Source organism: Pteropus vampyrus, unplaced genomic scaffold, assembly GCF_000151845.1.
Source record: "Pteropus vampyrus isolate Shadow unplaced genomic scaffold, Pvam_2.0 Scaffold306, whole genome shotgun sequence".
Lineage (NCBI taxonomy): Eukaryota > Metazoa > Chordata > Mammalia > Chiroptera > Pteropodidae > Pteropus > Pteropus vampyrus.
The window spans coordinates 2,421,763-2,447,224 of NW_011889087.1; the positions used below are offsets into that span (position 1 = coordinate 2,421,763).

The 25,462-nt window shown below is 49.0% G+C and overlaps 1 protein-coding gene across 1 annotated transcript in view; it reads left to right on the forward strand.

The window, feature by feature from the left end:
* Window positions 1-14,262: 14,262 nt before the first annotated feature.
* Window positions 14,263-25,462, forward strand: part of MEOX1 (mesenchyme homeobox 1) — a 20,239-nt gene continuing 9,039 nt past the window's right edge. Inside the window, exons 1-2 of the mRNA XM_023521563.1 lie at window positions 14,263-14,374; window positions 14,674-15,188. Coding sequence (XP_023377331.1) covers window positions 14,720-15,188 — 469 coding nt within the window. The 5' untranslated portion in view covers window positions 14,263-14,374; window positions 14,674-14,719. The remainder of the gene's footprint in view (window positions 14,375-14,673; window positions 15,189-25,462) is intronic.

The window sequence follows — 25,462 nt, forward strand, 5'->3', positions numbered from 1 at the left end:
AGTCTGAAGTTATCCCTACTCATTATCCTCTCTAACACCCATCTCCCTTCCTAGTTCCTCAAACAGAAAGCAAATACAGCCATTTTCACTCTCCAGAGACACCTCGCCTCTAAATCTCAAAGCCACCATGCCAAGGGATCCTAAGTGCAGTCACAGCAGGAAGCAGGTGATCAGCTGTGTTTGGGTGAGCTGGGGAGACCCTTTGGGGAGGAGGCCCTTGAGGACAGGTAAGAATTGGCCAGAGAGACAATAGGGAATGATGCCTAAGGGACAGGGGACAGAACTTGAGCCAGGCTTTATAAGAAAAGGACACATGGCATGTTCTGTATCCGGATGTATTCTGTGCTTATTATTTCATTTTACCCTCACAAACAACCTGGCCAGGAGACTCTTATTGCTCACATTTTAAGATGAGGAAATTAAGATTCAGGAAGCGAAACTTATCTGCCCAGAGTGGTCAGATATGTAAGTGGCTGGGACAGCCTGTCTGCTGTGAGTTGTGGAGGATTTGAGTACAGACCAGGAAGAATTCTAGATTACCCAGCAAAAATAATTAAGATTCAGGGAGGCTTTCAAGCGCCCTTACAGTCCTTGGCACTGAAGCCTGCCCAGTCTTCAGAGGCACTGCCAGGATGGATGAAGGTCTCAGCAAGGCAGCTGGCACTGGCTGGCCTGTGCTTCCATGCAAGACAGGGCCTCAGAGATTGAGATTTACGACGGCCATGGCCTTCTTGACTTAATGGTCAGGAGTTGAGCTATTTCATCTCATCATTCAGTTTTGCCTAGAAATAGCTGCAAACCTTCACTCCAGGATGGCTTTCAGTCATGAAGGGGTGACCTGTGTATCTCCTAAATCATATTAATACCCAGGGCCGCAGGCCTGCGCTTCCTTCCTGTGCTCTGCAGTGTCTTTCGCCATCCGCCGGTCACTGTCTTCTATAAAAGAAAGTCTCTCTGGGCCAGCAATGCCAAAGAATGAAGAGAAGGGACAGGAAGGCCACTCTGGTGTGGCCCCATCTGCCCGCCCAGACTGAGCGAGGCAAACTGTCAAGGAGCAGCAAACTGGCTTGGCCTCCCTCCACTCACTCTGAGAATTGACATAAATAACTGCCCTCTCTCTCCCTCCCTCCTTCCATGTCTTCTTCCCTATTCCTCCTCCCCACTCTCTAGCCTCATCTAGCTGCCCGCTCCTCGCGGTCCAGGACCTCCCTGGGGTGGGGCTGCTTGCCGAGAAGTTCAGATGAAGGCATGACCTCTTCCACCCAGGGGACTCAGACCTTGCATAAGCCGCCTCCCCAGAAAACCTGTGTGTAAGGAGGTTCCCTGCACCCTCCTCCCAAGTATGAGTATAAGAACTCTTCTCTGCATCTGCCTAAGGGGTACAATGGCTTGTTTTAGGGCTCCAGAGGTCCAGGTAATGGATGGAGACAGTGCGAATGTCCCATTCTGGGTGCAGCCTAGGTGACCCAATGGCAGGGATTTGGGCACAAACGGTGAGACAGTCAGCTGTGGGCATCGACTGGTAATGACCCTGGCAAACGGTATCCTCACTGGTCCTTCCCACTATCTCTTTTTGACTCAGGGAGGGGCCTTGTGAACCACTTTTCCAGATCTGTCCCTAAGTCCAGGACCCCACCAGCACCCGCTTGCTGACTCCTCTTCTTCTCATTCTCCTTTGGGGTCCCACCCCACACCCTTGTGGCCTTCCACACACAAAAAATTCCTTCACTTTTATTTCATGATATGGCTTAATGGTCCTTTAAAAGCTAAATCCGAGTCATTAGTGACAGACAGCTGTCCTTCTCTGAAAGCCGAGAGGCTGGTCTTCAAACCCTCCCTGCGAGGTGAGAGGCAGTTTTACCCTGCCCTGCAGGAGTCATGCCCTCCCTTCACCCTCAACTCCTAGAATAAACAGTAAGTAAAAGGAGGAAAAGGAAAACAGGCCAGTGTCCATATTAAAAACGGAGGATGGCTGCTAGCAGCCCCCAAAAGGCTATCGACTTGGATGTATTAGTAATATACCAGCCACCTTGCATCGACATTTGGTTGTCACTTTATAAGGAGACTTCTCAGACCTTGTGTCTTTCACAGCCAGCATGTGAGATGGTCATTATGAATAACAGCCACCCTTAAAAAACACTGACTGTGTGTCGGATACTTTCCATATGTTCTGTGTGATCCTCACACCGACTCTGAAAGGTAAGCACTATTATCTCCACTTCGCAGGTATGGTTGTAAGAGGTTAGCTTGCCCAAGATCGTGCAGCTAAAAAGTACTAAGGCGGGGCTAGCGTTCAGGTGGGTCCTCTCTCTGGCGAGACAGGTGGGCGCTTAGGCTGATTCCTGGGGTGTTTGCGCACACACGGAGGTACGGCAGGGCTGTAGTGCTGGGCTCGGCCAGCAGAGGGCGGTCGGAGGCCGTGGGGCCCGGGAGTTGGCGGACTCTCCAGAAAGATGGTCTTGTCTGGGCTCTCAGCGCGCGGGGCCCGGACCATCACGACCGCGACGCCTTTCTCGGAGGCTGCCCTGGAGCGCAAATCTGTGGGCAGATGAGGGCCAAACACTGCCAGGCCGCAGCGGAAAACCGGAGGTGCTTTTCCTGGTGCCTGCGTGTTGGGTTCTGGTCCTAGTCAGTCATGGAACCGCTGAGGTTTTCTCAGTGCCTGTTTGCCCATCTGTGAAATAGCAGGATTAGTGCGCCCAGACTCCTGAGTCCCCGCAGGCAGTTTGGGGGGGGGGGCTTCCCCCCCACACCTTTTTTTTTTATTTCAGAAAACCCAACGGAAAGGGCACATCTACCCTCTGGAAGGCTGCCCCGAGTAAGCTAAATGCCAAGGGTTGACCATCGCACGGACACTGGTGGTCTCAGTGATCCAAAACTAAGAAATGTCCCTGATGATCAATATGGGAGAAGACGTTAAACGCCAAGAACACGCAGCTTCTTTGGTAAGTAAGAACGTGAAATCACAGAGTTCGTGGAGTTGGGGGTTGGCGTTGGCCATCAGCAGAGGTGGCAGGTCCCTTCCAGCTCTCCCAGCCCTGCGGGTCTTTCATCCCGGCTCGCTTCTCTCTCCCCCAAAGAGAAATTGTCAGGAGTCTCCTAAACCCGGCTGTGCTGCGCCCTCCCCACTGTCAACGCCATCAAACCTAATTACCAGAAACAGGGCTTTGTTCTAAGAGGAACAAAATGGAGCTGGAGGTGGGGCCCCAGAGGTCTGGCCTCCTCTGAAGGAAAATCGGGGTTCTGGGGATGCAGCGACGAGAGCCCCTGTGGCAGTGACTTTTACCAGCCTTCCCGGGTCTGTCAAGGAAGGACTCACTGGTGCGAACTTTTCTCCAGTGCAGACACAGAGAACCCCAGTCCAGGAAGAGGCCAACTGTGAGGACAGTGATGGGGAGCTGGAGTGACTTTATGGTGACCTAGGACCTGGGAACAGTCACCACAATGCCCTCATTTAGCAGAGGAAAAATACAAAATCCCCTGTCACCCCAAGCGCTCCCACCAGACCCTGGGAAAGCCACTTCGAGGACTGCCACCCAGGACTTCAGAGCCTACCCTGGGAGCTGCCTCCGAATCTTGCTTATCCCAGGAAAGAGGCTGCAATGTGACTATTATGACCTTTAACTTTGACCTTTTGCCGCAGCCCAACCCCTCTGATGTAGGAGCGAGTGCAGAGAGGTAGGACGGGTAGGGATGCCTGTCAGGGAAGCGGTTTTTAAACAAGAGAAGCAAGAGGCCACTGAAGAGAATGTTAACAGACCCTTACAGGGCTTGACCTTGGTCTGGGGCAGAAAGCCAGACTTTGGACTTTCCTTTCTGAGTCCCAAGTCAACAAAAGAAAGAGAGAGAGAGAGAGAGAGAGAGAGAGAGAGAGAGAGAGAGAGAGAGGGGAAGAAAGGAAGAAAAGGGGAAGAAGACAATAAAGGGAGTGTTAGGAGCCAGAGGAGTGTCATCTTGGGGTGACTCTGCCCTCTAGCCCCTCCTTCTGGAATTTGATTGCTCTGCAGGTTCAGTGACCTGGTCAGTAACAATACTCAGAGCAGGCTGGACAGATGCCCCCCACCTTTGAATTTATGAGACTCCCCCCAGACCTAAAGGGCCTGTGGCAGTAATAAAAGGAGGCTTCTGCATGCTGAGGGACATTCCAGTGGCAAACCCTAGAGAACTATTGAACCCACAGCTGCCTCCCTGGGCCCCGTTAAAGGACACAGGCTGCTCCAGACTCCTGCCGAGTCCCCTTGCCTCCTTCTCCCTTCCCCTCCCCCTCCAGATCCTCCCCAGCCACCCTGGACAGCCCAGTGCCCTGTGCAAACATTGCCCTCTGGACCTGTCACCCCGCAGTCTCCGCTCAGCGGTCTGGCTCTCAGCGCCCCTTCTGACATTGTCTCTCCTCACTTTCCACCAGAACCTTCCCACTAGACAACCTGCTTTGTTCCTGTTCCCTATGCCCTGGCTCTAGGATGCTTTCTTTCCCATCCCTCCTGACATACGCCCCCACTACCCTCTGCTCATTTTTCTCCCTCCTCTGGGCCTCCAGAGTCCTACTCCTCCTTGATGACCTAGCTTTGGCCCCACCCTCCCTGGATCTTCCCAGGCCGGCCTTGCCCAGGAGACCTCTCCCCTGTGAACGGCATTCCCAGCACCCTTCTCCACTCTCTTGACTCGATCCTTGAGAGCTGGCTGGGGTCCCCAAAGATGCCCTGCAGGAGATCCCAGGCCAGGGGCCTCTTCTCTGATCTCCTAGGCAAATGTTCAGTGCCTGTTTGTGGATTGACAATTGATTCTTACATTTATAATCCTCTGAGGAGCCAGCTCCCGCAGTGCATGGAGAATGAGATTGGTTCTGAGAGGCTCCCATTTGTGCCGTTCAGAGGGACAAGCCTGCCTGGGAAAGTTTATTGTGGGAGAGCTAGGCTGGGTCCACTCCGTCCTGAGCGTGGACCCCAGCCCTGGCCTTCTGGGCAATTTGTCTTCCACATACCCCGTCCCTTCAGCCAGCCTCAGCAGCAAGTCTGAATCCCTATCTGGAGTTAATAGATCTGTCTTCTTCCCTTCTGTGAACTGTAAACTTCTTCTGGGCTGGCACCATGACCCGTTCAGTACCTCACTGTGGGCCCATGACCCGTTCAGTACCTCACTGTGGGCCCAGCTTCACTGGTGTGGACCAGCTTCATTGGTGTTGTAAACACACTGCTCTAAGGCTCAGAGAGGTTTGGAAACTCACCCAAGGTCACCCAGGCAATAAGGAGCTGACTCAATTAAGGAGCAGTGCTTGGCTCAATAAATACATGTTAAATAAACAAGACTCTATTCTTCCTGAAACGTGGCACATTTATTCTCAAAGTGACACTTACCATCCCTGCCATGCTTTGTCCAGACTGTCCCTGCTTCTGATGGCCCTCTCCCCTGTCTTCCCTGCAGCCGTGCCAGGCTCACACCTTCAAGTCCTCCAAGGTGACTTCCGTGACCACTCCAGCCTCGAATGACCTTCCAGGCTGCATATGCCTGTGGACGCCACACTGTTCAGCACTACCATCTTGTGCTGTCTTATATGTTTTGCTACTGTTTTATATGAATATGTGTCATCTCTGAAATCGGACTGTGTGACAGACAGGCACCAGCATTTATCATTGTGTATTGCCAAGTGTTCAGGATAATACTGAGTCCACGGCAGCTTTTCCAAGGAGAATACCAAGAGCTGCTTAATTTTCATTTTGGAACAAGATGGGGTAACAACGTACAATGGCCTGTCCTGTGTGTCCCTCTGCCCACCCAGCTATGGCTTTGACTATATTTCCAACCACTCTCCACTTCGCTCCCTCTGTTCCAGCCTTCTTACCGGTCCTTACTCCTTTGCCTCAGGGCATTTGCACATCCTGTTCTTGCGACCTGAATGGTTCTCCTGGATGTCAGCATGCTCACTCCCTCCCTCATTTTCATCAGGTCTCTTCTCAAATGTCACCTTATCGATGTGGCCATCCCTGCCCACTCTATGTAAGACAACACAGGCCCCCACCCACACTAACTCTCCCCTACCCCATTCTGGTTTCTGTTTCATCTCAGCACTTAGCACCCTGACATATTCTTGTTTATGTGTGTATTGCTTTTCTGCCCCCACTAGAAGGTAACGTAAGCTCCATGAGGGCAGGAACTTGGTCTGTTTTGTTCACTCCATCACATAGGCAGTAGGGACTCAATAAACATTGCTTAGCTGTTGTCAACAACAGAGGGTGGAGACAGCATCCATCCACTGGCTTTTACATATCTTCCATTTAATCCAGAAAATAAAAGTTGAGGTGGACATAAGCTATGTTGGAGGGGAGGGGTTCGGTAACTTGAAGGTAGCTCTCTTCCCGCCCTCTGTGTCTGCATGCAGCTGTGGGGCTTCAGGGGCCATAGCGACTTGACACCCCGTCTGTCCCCCACCGTTCTAGAGTGGAAAGGTGGTCCTCACACTGGAAGAGGTAGAAGCCTACGCCCAGACTCATTGCAGAATGTGCTGCAGTTCTGATTCTAACCACCAGAGGGCGCACCAAGGGCCTACGGTCCCGTACCTAGAGCTAAAATGTTTCCGCCTTAAAACCTTGAACCAGGTTTCCTTGTTTCTTTCTCTCAGTGTAGGTAAAAGCACTTCCAGAGACATCAGTCAGGACATTTTGATCAGGGTATGAGATGCTTTGAAGGTCAAAGACCTAGAACACTGGTTATTTTTGGGTGCCACAAGTGGGAGTTGTGATGTGGTTAAGCCAACAGAAATGAACGCTGTTGCTGTTTGAAAACGTGGCCACACATTAAGCTCTTGAAACTTACCCAAGGCTCAGGACATGCATCGGTGCGTGCATGTGCGTGTGTACATATGTGTGTGAGAGACCAGAGAGCCCATACATCGGGATTTCAGAGCTCATCTCTGTGTCCCACTGTCTGAGAGTTTGGACTGATAAAACTCCCTCACAACGTCTGGTGAGGGAGAATGTTTGCGTTTATCGAGGGAGAGGGATGTGGGGACACTCCTGTCCTGATGTGCCACCTAGAGTGTCTAATTCTGTGTACATGTAGTTAGAAGTACCTGGATCGAGCATTTGTTGCTGTACTCTGTGTGCGTGCCTGACCCTGCTCTGCCATAAAGGTAAGGAGGTACATGCGGTAGCATCTCTGAGAGCATCTGTCATGGACATTGATGTGGTGCTGGTGTACTGAGCCTCTCTATTTGATTTTGTGTGACGTGCGGCGCGCATGCATGGGCTCTATGTAGGGACCCTCAGGGCCCAGGCAGAGGTGTGTGTATGTGTGCTCATGCGCATGTGTGGTGCACCCCTTATGATCGTCCTCTCCTGGGGCTCAGGCGAGGCCAACTTGCTCTCTATTTCCGGGATATTCTACTTCTCCACGACACAGAGTCCTTCCAGGCTGCTGCTCTCCTCGGTTTACATTGCACCTGCCTTTCTCCCTGGCTAAGCATGCCTTAGGGGAGATTGTTTATTTCTTCAATTAAAAGAAGAAAGGCCCTGGGAGCCTGCACACTCGAAATTATCACGTTGTAAAACTCTTTGACATTCATGAAACCATAAACCTCACGATGGTGTCTCAGCTACCCTGGCCTGAGTTCCTCCCTGCCCTGAACTAAGGGGTTCACCTCCTCCCCGGACTTGGGCAGCCCCTCTCCTAAGGCTGAGAAGATCTGTGGCCAGGGAGATCCTGTGTACCCCTGTTTGCATGTGCGACTGTGTGTTCAGCTTTCAGTTCCTATAGGTCTTTTCTGCCTCAGTGTGGTATTCAGGAAAGTCTAAAAAGAAAAAAAAAAAAGAGAGAGAGAAAAAAGAAAAAAAAAAAAAAACAGATTCCAGGACCCCCTCCCTGGCTGTGTGACCTTGGACAAGGCCCCTAACCTCTCTGGGCCTCAGACTCTTCCATGGTAAAATGACCTGGGCTCCTTCCTGCTCTAACGCTGTGCAGTTTGAGGCCCTTTGTTAAGTAGAACCTTGTACAATGAGTATAAGAAGGAGTTGGCATTGTCCCCATGTTTTAGAAGACGAAAGGTTACCGAGATTCCCCCTGCTGAGACACTGCTTTCTCCACAACCTCCCTGAAACGGACACAGAGGGACAGAACAGTATGGAACACAGACATGTGCTCACCATGCGCTGTGATCGTCTCTCTGAGAACACCCCAAACAGCCAGGAGGGAATTGATGAGAACTTGTCTCACAGCCCTACACAGTAATTATTGGTGTTCATAATGACACCCCAAGGCATTACATTCCCCTGAAATGCCTTCGGAATCATCAAAGAAAGATTAAACCATGCCTCGCATAATCGCTCTTTGAAATACCTCCTATTTTATTCTCTCGCTTGGAAAATTGATAACCTATGGATTTTCAATTAACTTTAAGTTACGAAGAATATTCAGTTTACCCAAGTATCCTATCCATTTTCTGTTCCTTTTTTAGGAGGAGGACAGAGTTTGGGGGCAGAAAAATCGCAGGTCTGTCATTAGAGGCCCGGGCCGTAGTCTTTCCTAAGACTAACACTCTGAAGTCACCTAGCCTCTCCCAGCATCGATGTCCCTACCTGTAAAAAATGGATTAATGTCAGCCTCGCTTACATGTGTATAACCAAATGTCACGTCTGTGTAAATGAGAGCTGCTCAGGGAAACACTTGAGCACTGCTTGGTGAGACCTTGGACTTAGCCAGCAAAATTGCTGACTTGGGCAAGAAGCGCAGGACAGGCGTCCTGGACCCATGATTTTCCCAGTAGCAACATTTACAGCCTTAGGCAAGTCACTAGGCTTTTCTGGGTCTCAGCTCTATTATCTGTAAAATGGGAGCAGTCTGACTTGGAGGAGACCAGAGATTGCAAATTGCCAGCTAAACAATCAAATCATGCCTGTAGACTTCTTTTAATTGACCAACGATGTTTTAAATTTATTACCAACATTTAAAAATTGAGAGATCGCCAATAAAAATCTAGAATCGTGGCTCTTTTTAAAAACTGGAAAGATCTAGTAAAATTAGGTCCATGTTCTTGCAGGGCAAAATTGGCCAGCGCACTCTCTCTCACTGCACTCCTGTGTCTCCAGCCCAGCTGGCTTCCCCAGTTAGCGTGTACTAGCCTGGCCCCAGGTGGGGTCGTGACCCCTAGACCGAGTGACCTCTAAGGTTTCAGGCCTTGACCCATCAGCTCCCTGCTAGAGGAGAGAGAGCGACCTAAGACCTGCCCAGAGCCACCCTCTCCACCTGGACCGTGGCTGGGGAGGGGAACATTCCTTTAGCAACTTCCAAGCCAATGCAGAGCAAAGCACTGTAGAGGAGACACCCCACACCCCAACCCCCAGCCCTTGCAGCCAGAGCCAGTAACTCACAGCTGTGGTTACCCTCGTGCTGATTTCTGTTTTAAAAAATACTGCTGGATAAACAGTGAGGGAAATCCGAGCTGTTCCCACACCACATAAATCCCCAGTTTGCTGTCCTATCTGGTTAGCTGGTTTCCCCCCAAATAATGGCACTGCTGCCTTGCAAGCAAGGGCTGCAAACGTGCAACCCGGGAAGTGGGCGGCCAGGAGTCTCCCAGGCTGGCGCCCTGCCCGGCGCTGGTGGCCACCCTCCTTCTCTCTTTCAGCACTTCCTGCCCAGGGGCACTCACCTTTGTCCTCACTCTTTCCACCTGGATGCCCTTCCTCCTTCCTTCCTCCTCCCTTCTGCTTCGTCTCACTCAAAAGACCTCCATGAGAGACCTTCCTGGGGGACCCTGGGCTCCTCCTGCAACCAGAAAGCCCACAGCCAAAGAAAGGCAACTACCACATCTCCCCCTGGAATGCCTCCTTCAGAGTTTCTTTCCAGAGGCTTCTGTCAAAGTGCAAATATCCTGGCTCAGGAGGTAAGGCCTAACTAAGCCTTCGTCATCTCAAAGATGACTTTTGCTTTAGATTAGGGTTTCCAGATTTAGGGGGCGTAAAAGGATACCCAGTTAAATTTGAATTTCAGATAAACGACAAATAACTTTTTAGCATAAATATATCTCAAATATTACTTAACTGTACTTCCTGTATTTTATCTGGCTGCCCTAACTTAGAGCCTTTCCTTGAGCTCAACATGCCTCTAACTCCTTCAGGCACAGAAGCCCTGGGAAGGACATGTTTACTGAGCACCTCCTGAGCGTCTGTAAACTGTCTATACAGCAAGCCTCCACTTTTCAATTGAGGAAACCCAGGTTACATGACCTCCAAGAGCCAGGGATCCAATGCAGGCCCCCTATGCATTGTGTTTTTCAGTCATCTGCCTACAATCTTAGTAGCAGACAAGGTATGACTAGCACCAAAGGTCCAAAAATATATTCATGAGAGAAAACATTCATCTGAGGAAACTGTCTATTAATACTCAGTGTTTTGTGGGATTTAGGGACAGACCCCATCATTGGTTCCCTAGGGTGAAATGTTTTGTCTCCACCTTGAAGACTTCGCAGGGGCATCTGTGACAGTTGTGAGGACTGTATTCCGTGGTTAACTCAGCTCTGTCTTGTCCATCCTATTATTTGAGCCTCACAAAGTCATATAGGGCAGTAGTGACTCTGCTGCCTCCAAGCTTTCTGAGAAGCAAAGGACATACACATTCTAAATAAATGCCAGGCCCAGTGGTAAATATTCTAGTCCAGTGAGATTTCTACCATATTCAAAGCTTGTTTGTCTTCTGTCCCATTCCCCCAGGGTCTTGCTCGGTAACAGGTGTCTTGTCCAGTTCACATATCGTACCATGTGAGTGAATGCTCATGGTTTCATCTTATCCCTCTTAATGGCATATCAATATTTCACAGGGCCTTCTGGAGTTGTCTTTAAGGAGAACATCTCAGGTGTTCTCATCATCATCCTTATCATCATCATCATCCACCGAGTACCACTAAAAACTGTACACCAGGCTATGGCAAGAGTTTTTCCAGATCATCTCACTCACTTCTCTCAGCAGCCTAACAAGGAAAGAAGTTTATCTCCAGTTTACAGATGAGGAAACTGAGGCTCAAGTGATAAACGAGTTGCTCGAGGCCATTCAACTTATTAGTGCTAAAGCTGAAATGCGAATCCACGCTGGTTCCCAAAACTGTGATCTTGACCTTCTGTTATGTTGCAGTGGGAGAAGGTATTAGGGGGCTAGGATGGGCCACCCTCATCCTCCATCAAAACACGACATGCCCTGTGGTCCAGCAAAGAAAGGGAAAGCATAATAGTTCTCCACATGCATCACCCTTTACAGTCAGCCAACACTTTTCACAGACATCAGTTCGTTTCTCCTCAGAACAGACACATGGAGCTGGTACTGTCATCTCCATTTTGCCAGTGAGAAAAGTGAGGCTCAGAAAAGAGTGTCACTTGCCTGAGACCACACAGCCGCTGACAGGCAAGGCCACACCTTGAACCTGAGTCTTCTGCCTGCCGGCCCCAGGTTCTCCCTCGGACACCCTGCAACTCTAGGCACAGGTGGGTGGGGTGGCCAAGCACGGAAGCAGATCGGTGGCGCCAAGGACACGCCTGCTTGTTGTGCATCATGAGAGAAATTCCGAAAGTTCTTTGGAATGGCTCAAGTGTGGCCAAGTAGACAGTCCTCAGGGACCCTCAGGGACCCTCCTCCTAACACATGCTTTTCCTCTTCCTACCCCTGCCACCCCCGACAACAATCAGAAACGGGGTCCCCTCCCTTCCTGAAAACCCTGCTCCCCTTGGCCGCCGGACCTCAGGGCTTTTTTCCATAAACAGCCACTTCAATCCATCTCTGTCTCGTGAGCCCGCGGGGCCTTGACGGGGAAATGCTGACTTTGAGGAGGTTAAAGGTGCTGGTGCCCGGCCTTCATCTAACAAATGGGTTGCCAAGAGGGGAGGAACTGTTGTTGTTTTTTCCTGGCCTCAGAAGAGGGGCCTGTCAGGAAGATGTAGAGGCCAGCGGGGCCCCTGGCCGCGCCCTGCGGGGTAGCTGACAGACACCAGCAGCTGTGCGGGCGCCGGGGTGCCAGGGCCCTACACGGAGCATCCCCGCTGTGTCCCCTCCCTGCTGCCCCTCCTGACCTCTCCACCCACCCCACCATGACCCAGGGCCCACCTCTTCCAGGGGCAAAGGGCCAAGCGGCTGGGCCTCCCTGGGCTGGGGTCCTTGGGCCAGATGCGAGACCAGAGCAGGAATCCGGTTACAGCCTGCCGGGCCAGGCCCCAGAAAGGCCAGATCTTCCTCCCAGCCTCCTGTGGATTCCTTCTAGAGCCCCCACAGCCTGGAGCCCCTCAGGGAACCTCTCAAGGCTGTTTCTGTAGAATTTCTTCAGTGCTCCCCAGCCCCACAGCCTCCCTTCGGAATCATCGGGTTAAGGAGAATAAGATATGCTAGGATGTGAGCCGCATTTATCTATTATCTACTTTGTAATTCACACAAATGATTCATTTAAAAAATTTCAAATGTCTGTGGGGTAGGTATTCTGATGCGGTGAGGCCAGGCTGCCTGGGTTTGAATTCTGGGTCCTCTGCTTCCCAGCTGTGTGACACCGTACAGGTTACACAGCCTCTCTGTGCTTCAGAGTCCTCTCTTCTGAAAAAAAAAAAATGGATGTGAGAAATGCGTTTGCCTCAGAGGGCTTTTGTGGAGATCCATTTGGGGACTATGTGGAAGTGCTAAGATCAGCGAATGAATGTCAACTCTCATCAGTGGATGAATGGACCATCATCCCAGATGAGGAAACAAGCTCAGAGAGGTGAGGTGACTTGTCCCAGGGCACACAGCCAGAAAGTAGCAGACTTAAGATTTGAACTCACACCTGGTTAAGCCCGAAGTCCATACATCAAGCTGCTCCAGACACCTGAGGATAACTCCAGTCCTGCCATTTCTTAGCCATGTGATTCTGAGCAGCCCACATCATCTGTCTGAGCCTCATTTGTAAAAGGTAGAACATAATCCTTAACTTTACCCATAATGGTAGAGTGGTGATGTTCAGAGGAGAAATGTATATGCAACAGCTAAGTCCTGGACAAAGCAGAGAGGTGAGTCTGATTTGTGGCTATGACCCATCTTCTCTGTTGGCCTGCAACACCCTGGCTGCCCATTCCGGAAGACGAAATGCCTGTTCCATGAAGAGTGTGTATGCAGCCTCCGGGCCGCAGAGCCAAGACCTCTCCTCCTTTGCAACCAGACGGCAGAGACCTTGGTATTATGGTCCGTGCCCATTTCAGCCCCCTATTTTGCTGCTCTGGGCCGTGGAAATAGTTGGTTGGAGAGGAGCTCTGGCCCCGTGGGCTCAGAATGTCATCCTCCAAGAAATTACATTAACCCTCCATGGAGACCAGGCAAGGCCATGGGGATGAAGTAGACAGATTAACCAGTTGAAATAGCAGTGGCCCTCCTGTGATAGGCACCAGCCGGGAAGACCATGTGACCATTGCCAAAGAGAACTCCTTTGGGAATGAGAATACCCCCGATTCCTATTTCTGTGCCCCAGAGTCCATGGAAGCTTTGGCCTCTGGGGGTGGGGAGGGAGAAGCAGGTGGGTGAAGGTTAGGGGGCCAGGGAGCAGGTGGGGGAGGCCAGAAGAAACTTCAAAGGACTTATTTAAGAGCTTTTCCTTTGCCGTGGAGAAAAATGACTTGAAATCCCTCTAGAGAAGAGTGTGGCTAATTGGCATTAAGTTAGGGGTTAAAGAGCGGAAGGAAGAATCTGATTGGTTTTTTTGTTTTGTTTTGTTTTGTTTTGTTTTTTTAAGTTACTGAGAAAGTGAGAATGTCACTTTGGGCAGAGAGAAATAATTTTTTTCTGGAGAATGTCTTCCTTTATACCACAGACCCTAGTGGGCCGCTGAGACTTGCAAAAAAAGATTTCTTTTAATCCCCACCTTCCTTTTTGCAAGCAGCAGTAGAAGGGCCTTTAAATCAAATGCAATCAGCAAACTTGTCTCTTGCACTTATTGCCTGCTTCACTCCCTGGAATTTGGCACTTGATGGATTCTGGACCTGACTTAAGGCTTTTTCCAAATCCAAGTCTTGGGGAATTTTGTTAACAGTGCAATAAAATAACTTCATAGTGTTACAGGAGGCACATTAAAGAAGTTGTGTGTGTGTGCTGCTCTCTCTCCTTAAAAAAAAAAATACAGACAATGTTTCTTTAAAAGTCTCCATCTGCAAATCCCATTAGATGTGCATATAAGGTTTCTGATGATTAATAGTTGCCTGCTCGGGTTTTGGTTGGAGGGGATCGTGTGGGTGCGGGTTAACCCCTCCCTCTCCTCTCTCACATTTCACTTCAGAAATTTGTCACTCTCTCCTCACTGCAGCATTTAAAAGTGTGTCTCAGCAGCCCTGGTCCAGCCCTCTGCAGGCATTTGCTGCGGGCTTCGGGACAACCCCTCCATCAGCTGGTGCGTCTGGGCTGGGACAGTGAAAATGTTTAGTGTCATCGGCGACAAATACACGTACAGGGGACCCCAATAGGCAGTCTGGTGTGTCGGGCAGGGGCAGGAAGCAAGGAGCGAAGTCCGACGTAGGTGTGCGCCCACACATACGTGTAGCTGGCCACATGTGCACGGACTTTAAAAAGAGACTTTAGTTTTGGTTTTTGTTTTGATTCCTGGGGTGAACTTTCTGTTGAACATTTTTCTCTCCTTTTTTCTTTTTCCTTTTTTTTTTTTTGTATTTTTTAAAATTCGAATATAAAAAGTATAAGAATCAACCCTTTAAAAGACTGAGGCGTGCACAGACGGCAGATGGATCCCGTGGCCAGCAGCTGCATGAGGAGCCCCCACCCCCCAGCCCCCGTCTGGGGCTGCCTTCGAAATCCCCACTCCGAAGGCAGTGGGGCCTCAGGGTTACCCCACTACCCGCCAACCCCGTTCTCCTTCCACCAGAAACCAGACTTCTCGGCGACAGCGACAGCAGCTTACCCTGACTTCTCTGCCTCCTGCCTGGCGGCCACCCCACACAGCCTACCCCAGGAGGAGCGCATCTTCACTGAGCAGCACCCCGCCTTCCCACAACCCCCCGACTGGCACTTCCCTGTCTCGGAGGCCCGGCGCAGGCTTAACCCGGGCCCAGCTGGGAGCTCCAGGGAGATGGGGGCCAGCAGCCCAGGCCTGGTGGACAACACGGGAGGCCCAGGCGAGGACTATGAGGTCCTTGGGAGAACTGCTAATGAGACGGAGAAGAAGTCAAGCAGACGGAAAAAGGAGAGTTCAGGTAGGTGGCTAAAGGGCAGATGACTGTTCTTATACTGTGTGACCTTGGGAAGGTTGCTTGCCCTCTCTGAGCCTAACTGCCCTGACCATGAATTGTGAACAATACTATCTAACCTACCTGAAGGCAGGTGTTACCTTCGGAGTTTCCTCTACTCAGAGTTCTAGGATCCTCTTGTGACGGGAGGGCTGTGTCTATGTCCCCAGGACTCCTGGGCCCTAGGAAGTATGTGCCAGCAAGAGAATGAAACAAGATCCACAAAGATTTGGAAAATATGTAAGACAGAACCTCAGTGCAGGCCGGCAAGAGCTGGAGAGGGGCTTTCCTGAACCCCAGCTGCCTGGGGGTCAAGCTTCTCCCCACCATGGCCCGGCCAGCTCTGAATGGTCCCAGAGCCACAGGGTTTGCTTATCAGGGAAGAAGGCTGAGACAAAGGCTCGAAGGCTAGGACCAAGGCTGGAACCCTGGGCGATCAAGCAGAGCCAGGAGTCTATGTCTCCAGAAGCCTAGCAGCCTAAGACTGAGATGAGAGAGGCAAGGGGTGAGGGGAGATGGAGTGTGAGATTTAGGACAGACTGCTCACGAGGTATTACCCTGCCCAGCTGGGCTGTGCACAGGCCAAAGGACAGCTCAACATGGGGTGTGGGGGTGGGGGGAGGAGGTGTCTGGTGACCTCAGGGAAGGCCTTCTTGAGGGATCACTGGCCTTGGGGAGAGGTAGGCATCCAAGGGCAAGCATTGGACCTCAATGCAGGTAAAGCCCAGCTTAGTGCTAGAGCCCAGAGGCCAGAGGATGGAGCTGGCCCACTTGTTTAAATCCCAGCTAAAGTTCATCTCCTCCCTGTAATAGGGCCCTCTTGCTTTTTTATCTCCCTGTGGGACCCTCCCTGTCTTCTCTCACTGCCTATTCACTTTTTATCAAAACAAGGCAGTGCCCATGCCTTCTGCCCCCATTGCTATGTCCTCCTTACAGCGACCCTTGGGGCAACGTCTGTCTGTCTAAACCCGTACAGGACCTTCTTATGGGGCTAACCAGGGCAGGCAGAAAACGAGAGTGCCAACCAATCAATGAGCACACTCTGTGCTTTGCTTTACAAAGTGCTTTCAATGTAGCACAGATTTCCCGAGCATCTTCGCTTTGCCAAGCGCTGGCCCTGGGAATGCACAGATGAATAAGGTGGTCTCGTTCCTCCCCCACCCAAAGAGTTCAAACTGAGAGGGAGGACAGGCCCGCAGATGCCTGTCTGGCAGTGGATGTACTATAATCAGGTTCAAGGTGTGGCAGACAACATTCATTAGCTGTTTCGAGCCCCGCCAGCTTGCGAGGTAAGTCCGGCAGGTCTTAACAGTATCTTGGTTCTATACGTGAGGAAAAAGAGATACGGAAAGTTTGAGGGGATCACTGCTAGAATGAAGTCTAAAGAGAGGGACCCACTCATCTCAATTTGCCCAGGACTTTTCAGATTTTAGCACTGAAAGTCCAGTGTCCCAGGAAACCCCTCAGCCCTGGGGCAAACTGGGACAGTCGGTTTTCCTAGAAATGAGCTCAAAGCCCAGACTCAGACCCCAAATCCCACACCCTTCAGTAGATCTCAAGCACAATCCTCACTTTGAAATATTGGGTCTCCATGCTTGAAGAAGCCCCTCAACATGCTCACAATGGGTGATAATGACCATAGCCCTTCCCGCTGCTCAATAAAAGGGCCCTTTAAATTTTCGACCCGTTAAATCCTGAACTATTCCTAGCCCTGATTGGAGGTTTGCCGACAATGGGGCACTTTTCGCTTCTCTCCAAGGAGCTCTCAGCAGCTTGGCTCTGCGCCTGGTCGAAGAGCTCTCCCCTCTGTGGCGCTGGCCACTGTAGTTCCTCCGTCTCTGCCTACACCTCCCTCGGCTGCCTCCAGCCACTTTCAGGGAGCTGAGAGCCAAGGCATTGGGAAGGCATGGGCAAAGCCAAGGGCTGGGCTTAGGCGAAATCATTCCGTGTTTCAGCAAGACCTAAATACGCATCTTTCTTTTTGGCTGGTGGCCCACGGAACTGCATTAGGGAATAAGCTCGCGTGCCAAGGAGCTGGCCACCCCAAGAGCAAATGGACACCCTTTACGGAATGCCCTGCACTTCTTTGTAGGGTCATCCTCGAGTTGGGGGAGGTTCTCATCTGGGAGGAGCCCTGGGCTCTCCCTCAAAGTCTCCTCAGGAGCAGCAGCAATGGCAGCAGTCATATAAGGCAGGGCACAGCAAACTAACTTTTATTTATACTCTGGGGTTCCAGACCCACTCTTTGTTCAGCACAGAAATCTTTATCTCCCATTTATAGCTGCTTGAGTCTTCCTCTGGAATTCAGCTGGAGGGGAAGTAGATGGGAAAGATCAGCTTTGTAAGAGCCTAAAAAAAGGGGAACGTGGTGGGCAAAGGGAACGTGGTGGGCAAAGCTCACAACTCGCTTCAGGAATCTGCTCACAAGAGACAAACCCACAAAGGACCTTCTCCCCACCCAGCCAATCCTGAGTCACTGGTTTGATACTCTCTCATTGAAAATTTTAATATTTTATTCATCGTGTATTTTTTGCATTAATTTTGATTTTTAAAAACATGGCATTAAAATATTACTTCTCTCGATTACTGAGGTTTTAGGAACCCTTTGCATTTTGCGCTCAGTGTGAGTGCCTTCCACGTCTCACCCTGGCCCTTGCTAAGCCATCTCTGGAAGGTTAACTAGCATCGATGAGAAACGTGTTTTTCTTGGTGCTTTACAATCAGACAGGTTTCAATGTCAGCATTGCAACTTTTGGCCGCATGACTTTGGAAAAATTCTTAATGTCTTGGAGCCTCAGTTTCTCCAGCTGTAAAATGAAACTATAATAATAGCTCCTTTTACACAGAGTCTCTGTGAACATTAAATGCAGTGATCCACAAGATTAACACCGTGCCTGGCCCACGAATTCAATAAATAGCAGCTACAAATGGCATTAGGCCCATATTTCCAGAACCAGCCTTTGGAACACAGAGTCTGACAAATCTCTCTATATTTATGGGGTCAATAGAATTGAATATTTCAAATACATTGTCTCAGAAATTCCTACATCTTGAGTATAAGACATGGGAACTTCTTGCAATCATTATTGGTACTAAAATCCATTTGTCGTCAATTAGGAGCTTGGAGCTCAGAGATCTGCTGGGGAGGCTGGAGTTGAGCTGTGCCTGTTAAATTGTGTTCTATGCTGGCTGGCCAAGGGGGTTCCAGTAACAGAAAGTTACTAAAAGTTTATTTTAAGAGGAACGTCTTATGCTCTCCCCTCTCCTTCCTCTGCCAGCCCCAACTGCTCCTTCTATACTCTGACTGGAAACAGAGCTGATTCGCTCAAGTAAATGGTCAGGAAAGAGGGGGTCCCCGAATCCCCCCACTCGGAGACCTTCTGCTGGTTCACAGCACAAAACTGATTTAGAAGATCAGCTGATGTTATCTTACCCCAATCACATCCAGCCTGAACCAGTGGGTGTTAAAGACCCCTGCTGGCAGGGACAGCTGTGAGGCCACTGTTGTTTGCCCCCAATCTGTCGTTGCTACCGTGGTTGTCTTTAATTTATGGGGAGGAGGGATTTCGCCGTGATTTCCTGACTGGGTTCAAGGGAAGGTCGCGCGTGATCAGCCTGGCTGCAGGTGAATCTGATCACCCACCGGGGAGAGCCGCTGTGCTGGGGCTCAGCCCTGCTGGCTGGGCTCTCACGTACTTACTCAGCCTTCATCAGACTCACTTTGTCCCGTCTCCCCTCAGCTCCAACACATGTGCCTCCCAGGGCTGGTCCTTCCCCGATTTCTCTCTCATGCAAGACCTGATCTCGGCCTGCTCCTATGCAATCACCTGAACTTTGGCCTGAGGTTTAAAACCCGCCACAAATAGAATCGCGGCCCCTTTCACCTTTTTCCCCACCTAGTCTCGCTCTACAGGCCACCCCTCCCACCTCCATCTCCACACACCTTGCCGCCAGCTACACCAGGTTACTTGCCTTGCAAACACACCCTGCTTTTCTTCTGCTGATTGAAGTCCTATTTGTTTTAACATCTGGTTTGAAAACCACCTCCTTCAAGAATTCTTTTTTTTTGGTTATGGCTCCACTTGTATATAATATCATTTCAGTGAAAGCTATTGTTTAAAAATTTCAAATTATAGTATCCACTAGAACCTGTGCTGATTTTCTAAATGCAATTTTTAACTTCATAGAAGCTCTTCTGAGAGGTCTTACCATGGGACATCTTGTATTTGAAATCTTTTCTTTATTATGGTCAAAAATGCATAACAAAATTTACCGTCATAACCATTTTTAAGTGTATAGTACAGTAGTGTTAGCTACATGCACATTATAGTGAAACAGATCTCTGAAAAATTTTCATCTCGTAAAACTGAAATAAATTCTATATCCATCGAACAACAACCAGCATTCTACTTTCTGTTTCTATGAGTTTGACTACCTTAGGTACCTCTTATAAGTGGAATTATGCAGTATTTATTTTTTTTGTGACTGGCTTATTTTACTTAGCATAATATCCTCGTGGTTTGTTCATGCTGTAGCATATAACAGGATTTCCTTCTTTTTAAGGCTGAATAATATTCCATTGTATGTATATGCCACATTTTCTCTATCCATTCATCTGGTGATAGACAGACACGTGGATTGCTTTCACCTCTCGGCTATTATGAATAGTTCTGCAATGAACATGGTGTACGAATATTTCTTCAAGATCCTGCTTTTGAATTCTTTTGGATTTTTACCCAGAAGTGGAATTGCTAGATCATACGACAATTCTATTTTTAGTTTTTTGGGGAACCATCATATTCTTTGCCATAGCCACTGTACCATTTTACAGGTCCATCAAAAGTGGACAAGGGTTTCAATTTCTTCATATCCTAACCAACACTTATTTTCTGGGTTTGTTTGTTTGTTTCTGTTGGCGACCCTCCTAATGGGTATGAGGTGATATTGCGGTTTTGATTTGCATTTCCTTAATGATTGGTGATGTTGAGCATCTTTTCATATGCTTATTGGACATTTGTATATCTTCTTTAGAGAAATGTTCATTCAAGTTCTCTGCCGGTTTTTTAATTGAATTGTTTGGCTTTTGTTGTTGACTTGTAGGAGTTCTTTATATATTCTGGATATTTACCCCTTTTCAGATATATGGTTTGCAAATATTTTCTCCCATTCTATAAGTTTCCTTTTCATTCTGTTGATTGTTCTCTTTGCTTCACAGAAGTTTTTAAGTTTAATGTATTCCCATTTGTCCATTTTTGTTTTTGTTGCCTGCACTGCTGATGTCATAGCCAAGGAATCATCACCAAACCCAATGTTATGAAGCTTTTCTTCCATGTTTTCTTCTAGGAGTTTTACAGTTTTAGGTAGGTCTATGTTTAGGTCTTTAATCTATTTTGAGTTAATTTTTCAATATGGTATAAAGTAAGGGTCCAACTTCATTCTGTTGCATGTGGATATCCAATTTTCACAACACCATTTGTTGAAGACCATCCTTTGCCCATCAATTAGCCTTAGCACGTCTGTTGAAAATCATTTGACCATACATGTGAGGGTTTACTTCTGGGCATCTATTCTGTTCCATTGGTCTACTTATCTGTCTTTATTCCAGTACCATAGTGTTTTGGTTACTGTAGCTTTGTAACATGTTTTGAAATCAGGAATTGTGAAGCCTCCATATTTTCTTTCTCAAGATTGTTTTATCTATTAAAGGTCCTTAGAGATCATTTTTCTTTCTATTTTTGCAAAAAATGCCATCGGAATTTCAATAAGGACTGCATTGAATCTGTAGATCACTTTGAGTAGTATGGACATTTTAACAATAGTAAGTCTTCCAATCTATAAACACAAGATGTCTTTCCATTTATTTGTCTTCTTTAATTTCTTTCAGAAACCATTTGTAGTTTTAAGTGTACAAGTCTTTCGTCTCCTTAGTTAAGTTTATTCCTAAGTATTTTATTCTTTTCAATGCTATTGTAAATGTAAGTTGTTTTCTTAATTTCTTTTTCAAATTGTTCATTGCTAGCATATAGAAATGCAATTGATTTTTGCATGTTGGTTTTGTACCTGGCAACTTGCTGAATTTGCTGAATTCATTTATTAGTTCTAATAGGTTTTTTATGGGATCTTTAGGGTCCTCCACATATGAGATCATGTTATCTGCAAACAAAAGTTATTTTACTTCTTCCTTTCCAATTCAGATGCCTTTTATTTCTTTTTCTTGCCTGATTTATCTGGCTAGGACTTCCAGAATTATGTTGAATAGATGTGGCAACAGTGGGCATCTTTGTCCTGTTCCTAATCTTAGAGGAAAAGCTATCAGTTTTTCATCATTACATATAATGTTAGCTAAAGGATTTTCATATATGGCCTTTATTATGTTGAGATAATTCTTCTATTTCTAGTTTGTCGAGTGTCTAGGAATTCTTTCTTGACCTCCCTCCCCACCCCCCACACAGAGCAAGCCTTGTTTATACCTCTGTTTTAGCATCAAACCACAGTTGGCCAAGATGGTTTAGATGCATATGAGTTATAGATGCATATGGCTGCCTTTCTTCCAAAAATTGAAGTGCCCGGAGGGCCAGAATGAGGTCTGATTCACCCATGCAGACTCCCGAGCACCTGTTGAAACATTTGTACATGGGAGGAGCTCATTCGATGTCTGGTCAATAGTCTCTATTGCAGCCTGGCATTCATTCATTCATTCATTCATTTTCTCACCTTCTCTCTGAGCCTGGCTTCTCTGCCTGGCATGAGGGTCCCCACCATGTTTGATGTGCTTCTGTAAAATGCATCAGAATTTTTACAGTCTCACTCATGAAAAAGTGTGCAGAGAGCCAGACTTCGATTATAAAACCAGCCCAGGGTCAGAGTGAGTGCTGGGGTCAGAAAGACACATAAACAGCCACATGCAGGTCAAGCTGACTCTGCAGGAATCCCCCATGGGATACTGGGGTCAGTTCCCAAGTACCATGGCCACCATGGGAAATAAGTGGAGCTGCTATGGCTGAGCAATAAAGTGGACCCACCATGGCAGAGCAGTCAGGCGGCCACCATGGCTGGACAGCTAGAGGGCCCAGCTGTAGCATGGACATGTGGCTGTGTTCTCCAGTCTAGAGGAAAGGGCACCTTTTTCTAATTTACAGAGAGGCCCCCTATGGGCTAGCGTCAGCCTTGCCAACCACCCCTCATGGCTTTTCTCTCTCTCCTCAGTGGTGAGCATTGGCTACAGAGAGTTAAGGGCTATCTTAGTCTGCTCAGGCTGTCATAACAAAATACCACAGACCAGGTGGCTTAAACAATAGACATTTATTTCCTCACAGTTCTGGAAGCTAAAACTTAGAAATCAAGATGTCGTCAGGTTTGGTTTCTCCTGAGGCTTCTCGCCTTGGTTTGCAAATGGCCACCTTCTTGCTGTATCCTCACTTGCCTTTCCCGTGTGTGAACATCCTGGGCGTCTGTCTGTGTGCTCTAATCTATGACTCTTCTTATAAAGACACCAGTCAGATTGGATTAGGGCCCACCCTAACAGCCTCATTTTAACTTAAGGAGGGGGGCCCAAAGTGGTAGCCTAGGCTTCTACTATTTATTCTCTTTAAGGGTCCAATTGCCAAATACAGTCACAGTCTGACGTACTTGGGTTAGGACTTCAACATATGAATTGGGAGGGAGGAACACAATTCAGCCCATAAACAGGGGGTTATGAGCACAGGGACAAGGTTCTAGCAGTGGCACAAATGTTCCAGTTAAAAACCCCTCTAGTGAAAGCAGCATCTCAGAGGCAGGCATGACCTCAGAGCTTTCCTAGCCTGGCATCCTGTTGCCACTAGAGCTTTTGCACTCAGAGAGAGCGTTATTTCTGACCAAGCAGATCCTTGCATTATTATCTTACACCTACAAACAGAGATGAAAAAAAGTGGAGATATTTTTAGGAATGAGTCTCTAAAGAAGTGGGTTGTTTGACAGAGGAAAAAGGAAAGGAGATGATAATGAAATACACAACTTCAATGATTGTCACCTGGGTCACTAGAGCGATGCTGAGTACCATGCTGGGTGATCTCATGTCCACCCCACCCCTTTGCTGGGCTGCAACCTCGTAATGGGGTAACGGGGTCAGGGACTAATGTTAAGTGCACCAATAGGGCAGACCTGGTTCAAGTCTTAGATGCACAACTTCCTGGCCGTGTGAACTCAGGCAAGTCCAAACCTCAGAGTCCTCCTCTGACAAATGAGGATAACAGTATCCCATAGGGTTGCTATAGGACTAGATGAGACCACAGCCAACACTTGGTAACCTCTCAGTTCAATTTCTCAAAACCTACAAATGAGTACCCTTCTCTTTTCAAAGTCTTCCCTGATCCTGGCTGCCTCCCGGGTCACCTGTGTTCAAACTCCAGCTAGACAGTGATGCAAGCTCAAATGGAGACTTTGCAGCCTGCCACCGGCCAGGCCTATCTGCCTCTGTAGGCTCACTGGTCCAGGGTCATCGCAGTGCTGTACAGGGTGTGGTTTCAGGGGCGCATGGCGGCTGCAGGCCCTCTCATCCCAAATCCAACCCCAGGACCCCCAGTGAGGAGGAAGCCTTAGGCTCCAGAGTGGCCAGCTTGGGAGGAGAGACAGGGGAGCTCCTGATTCTCCTCCTCTGACAGACAGAGATCCGGGCCCAACGGTGGGAGCCCAGGCTTTGGTCTGAACTGAGAGGCATCAGCACAAACCCTGTGCCTGGGCGTGCTCAGGCCCCACCCAGGTACATTCTGGAAATTCTGGAAAAAGTCAGTTTCCACTGAGGCACCAATGTTCTGACCAGCTTCTAAGATGGAAGGGTCTAAAGAGCCCACGGGCTATAAGGAGATCAGCCTAGGGGCCACCTCAGCCCTGCCTACCCCCCTGCCAGGCTGGGGACTCAGGAGTCCCACCCCGCTCACCTATTTCTCTGGCTTGAATAAATTAGGGCACCTGGGCCTAGGGAGGCAGAGATGCTCTCAGAAGCGGAGCGGCCCTTTCTGAGGGGCAGGACTCCTGCAGACCCCAGGAGCCAGCCCCTTACCCCAAGGCCCTCTCTTCTCTCTGAATCAGGTTTCCCTGGCTTCTGGCCAGCACTCCTCCCCACCCCACCCCCTCCCACCCTTTTATATTTCATGTTTCTCTCTGTTTTCCTTGAGTGCAGTGGTAAAGGAAAAGTGTGAGCAGTGGGCCGGGGTCCTGAAGCCCACACTTCCTTTGGTGACAGCTACGGGCGACATCTGGAACTTATAAACACAAATAAAGCCCAGCACTGCCTGTGCCTCCCCCAAGTCTAGCTTAGAGGCTTGCCGCTGCTCCCACCTCTCATTTCCAGTGCCTCCTTTCCCTCTCACTTCTCTTTTCCTGTCTTCCTCGGGCCCTACACCCCATCTCATCACGCCGTTCATTTCACCCTCCCTCACCACCGGGTCACCCTCACTGCCCCACCCCACCTGGAACTCACAGCAAAGACTAGTGTGGCACCAGGCATTCCCATTCCAGAAGAATCTGCTTCTCTCCAAGAAAACATTCTGAATTCTCCAGCCCCACTGCTGGGCTCCTCAAAGAGGTACCTGTATCATCTCCTCAGGCACCTACAGGAGAGAGAAAGGGCCTGGATATTGAGGTGGGTGGGGCTCGGTGGGGAAGGCAGGCCAGTCCCAGGAAGCCAGAAAGGTCCTGGAAGCCAAAGCTCAACTGGTCTTGGGCTGGCTCCATCCAGGTCTTGTCTATTTTGATGGGCTTTGACTCCTGAAGTTGAAAATATCAGAACTAACAAGGACGTCAAAGGTATGCACTGTGAAGAAAACCAGACACTGTTTTCAGAGGGTTTGTCAAAGTCTCACCTACTGACATCATGCCCCAAATATCCCCTCCCTCTCCCCTCCCTGGGGAGTCCCAGAGAGACAGACCTAGATCCAGACACAGATGGAGTGAGCATAACGTCCACTTCTGTTTTCATAGCTCCCTGCTCATCATCCCCTCAGGGCAGTGTGACACAGCAGGTATAGCCCTACACTGGTCCCAGGGGACTTTCAGCAAGCCATTCAGTCTCCTGGGTCTCAATTTCCTCATCTGTTTAATGGCTAATGTGTACCTTACCTACCTCACAGAATAATTAAGCGGCTACAGCAGAAAGCAGACTACTACGTGGAAATAGCTTCCTATCAAGGAAATCTGGGTTCTAGGTCCAGTCCTGCCTCTAATCTGCTGTGTGTCTTTAGGCATGTCTCTTATCTACTCTA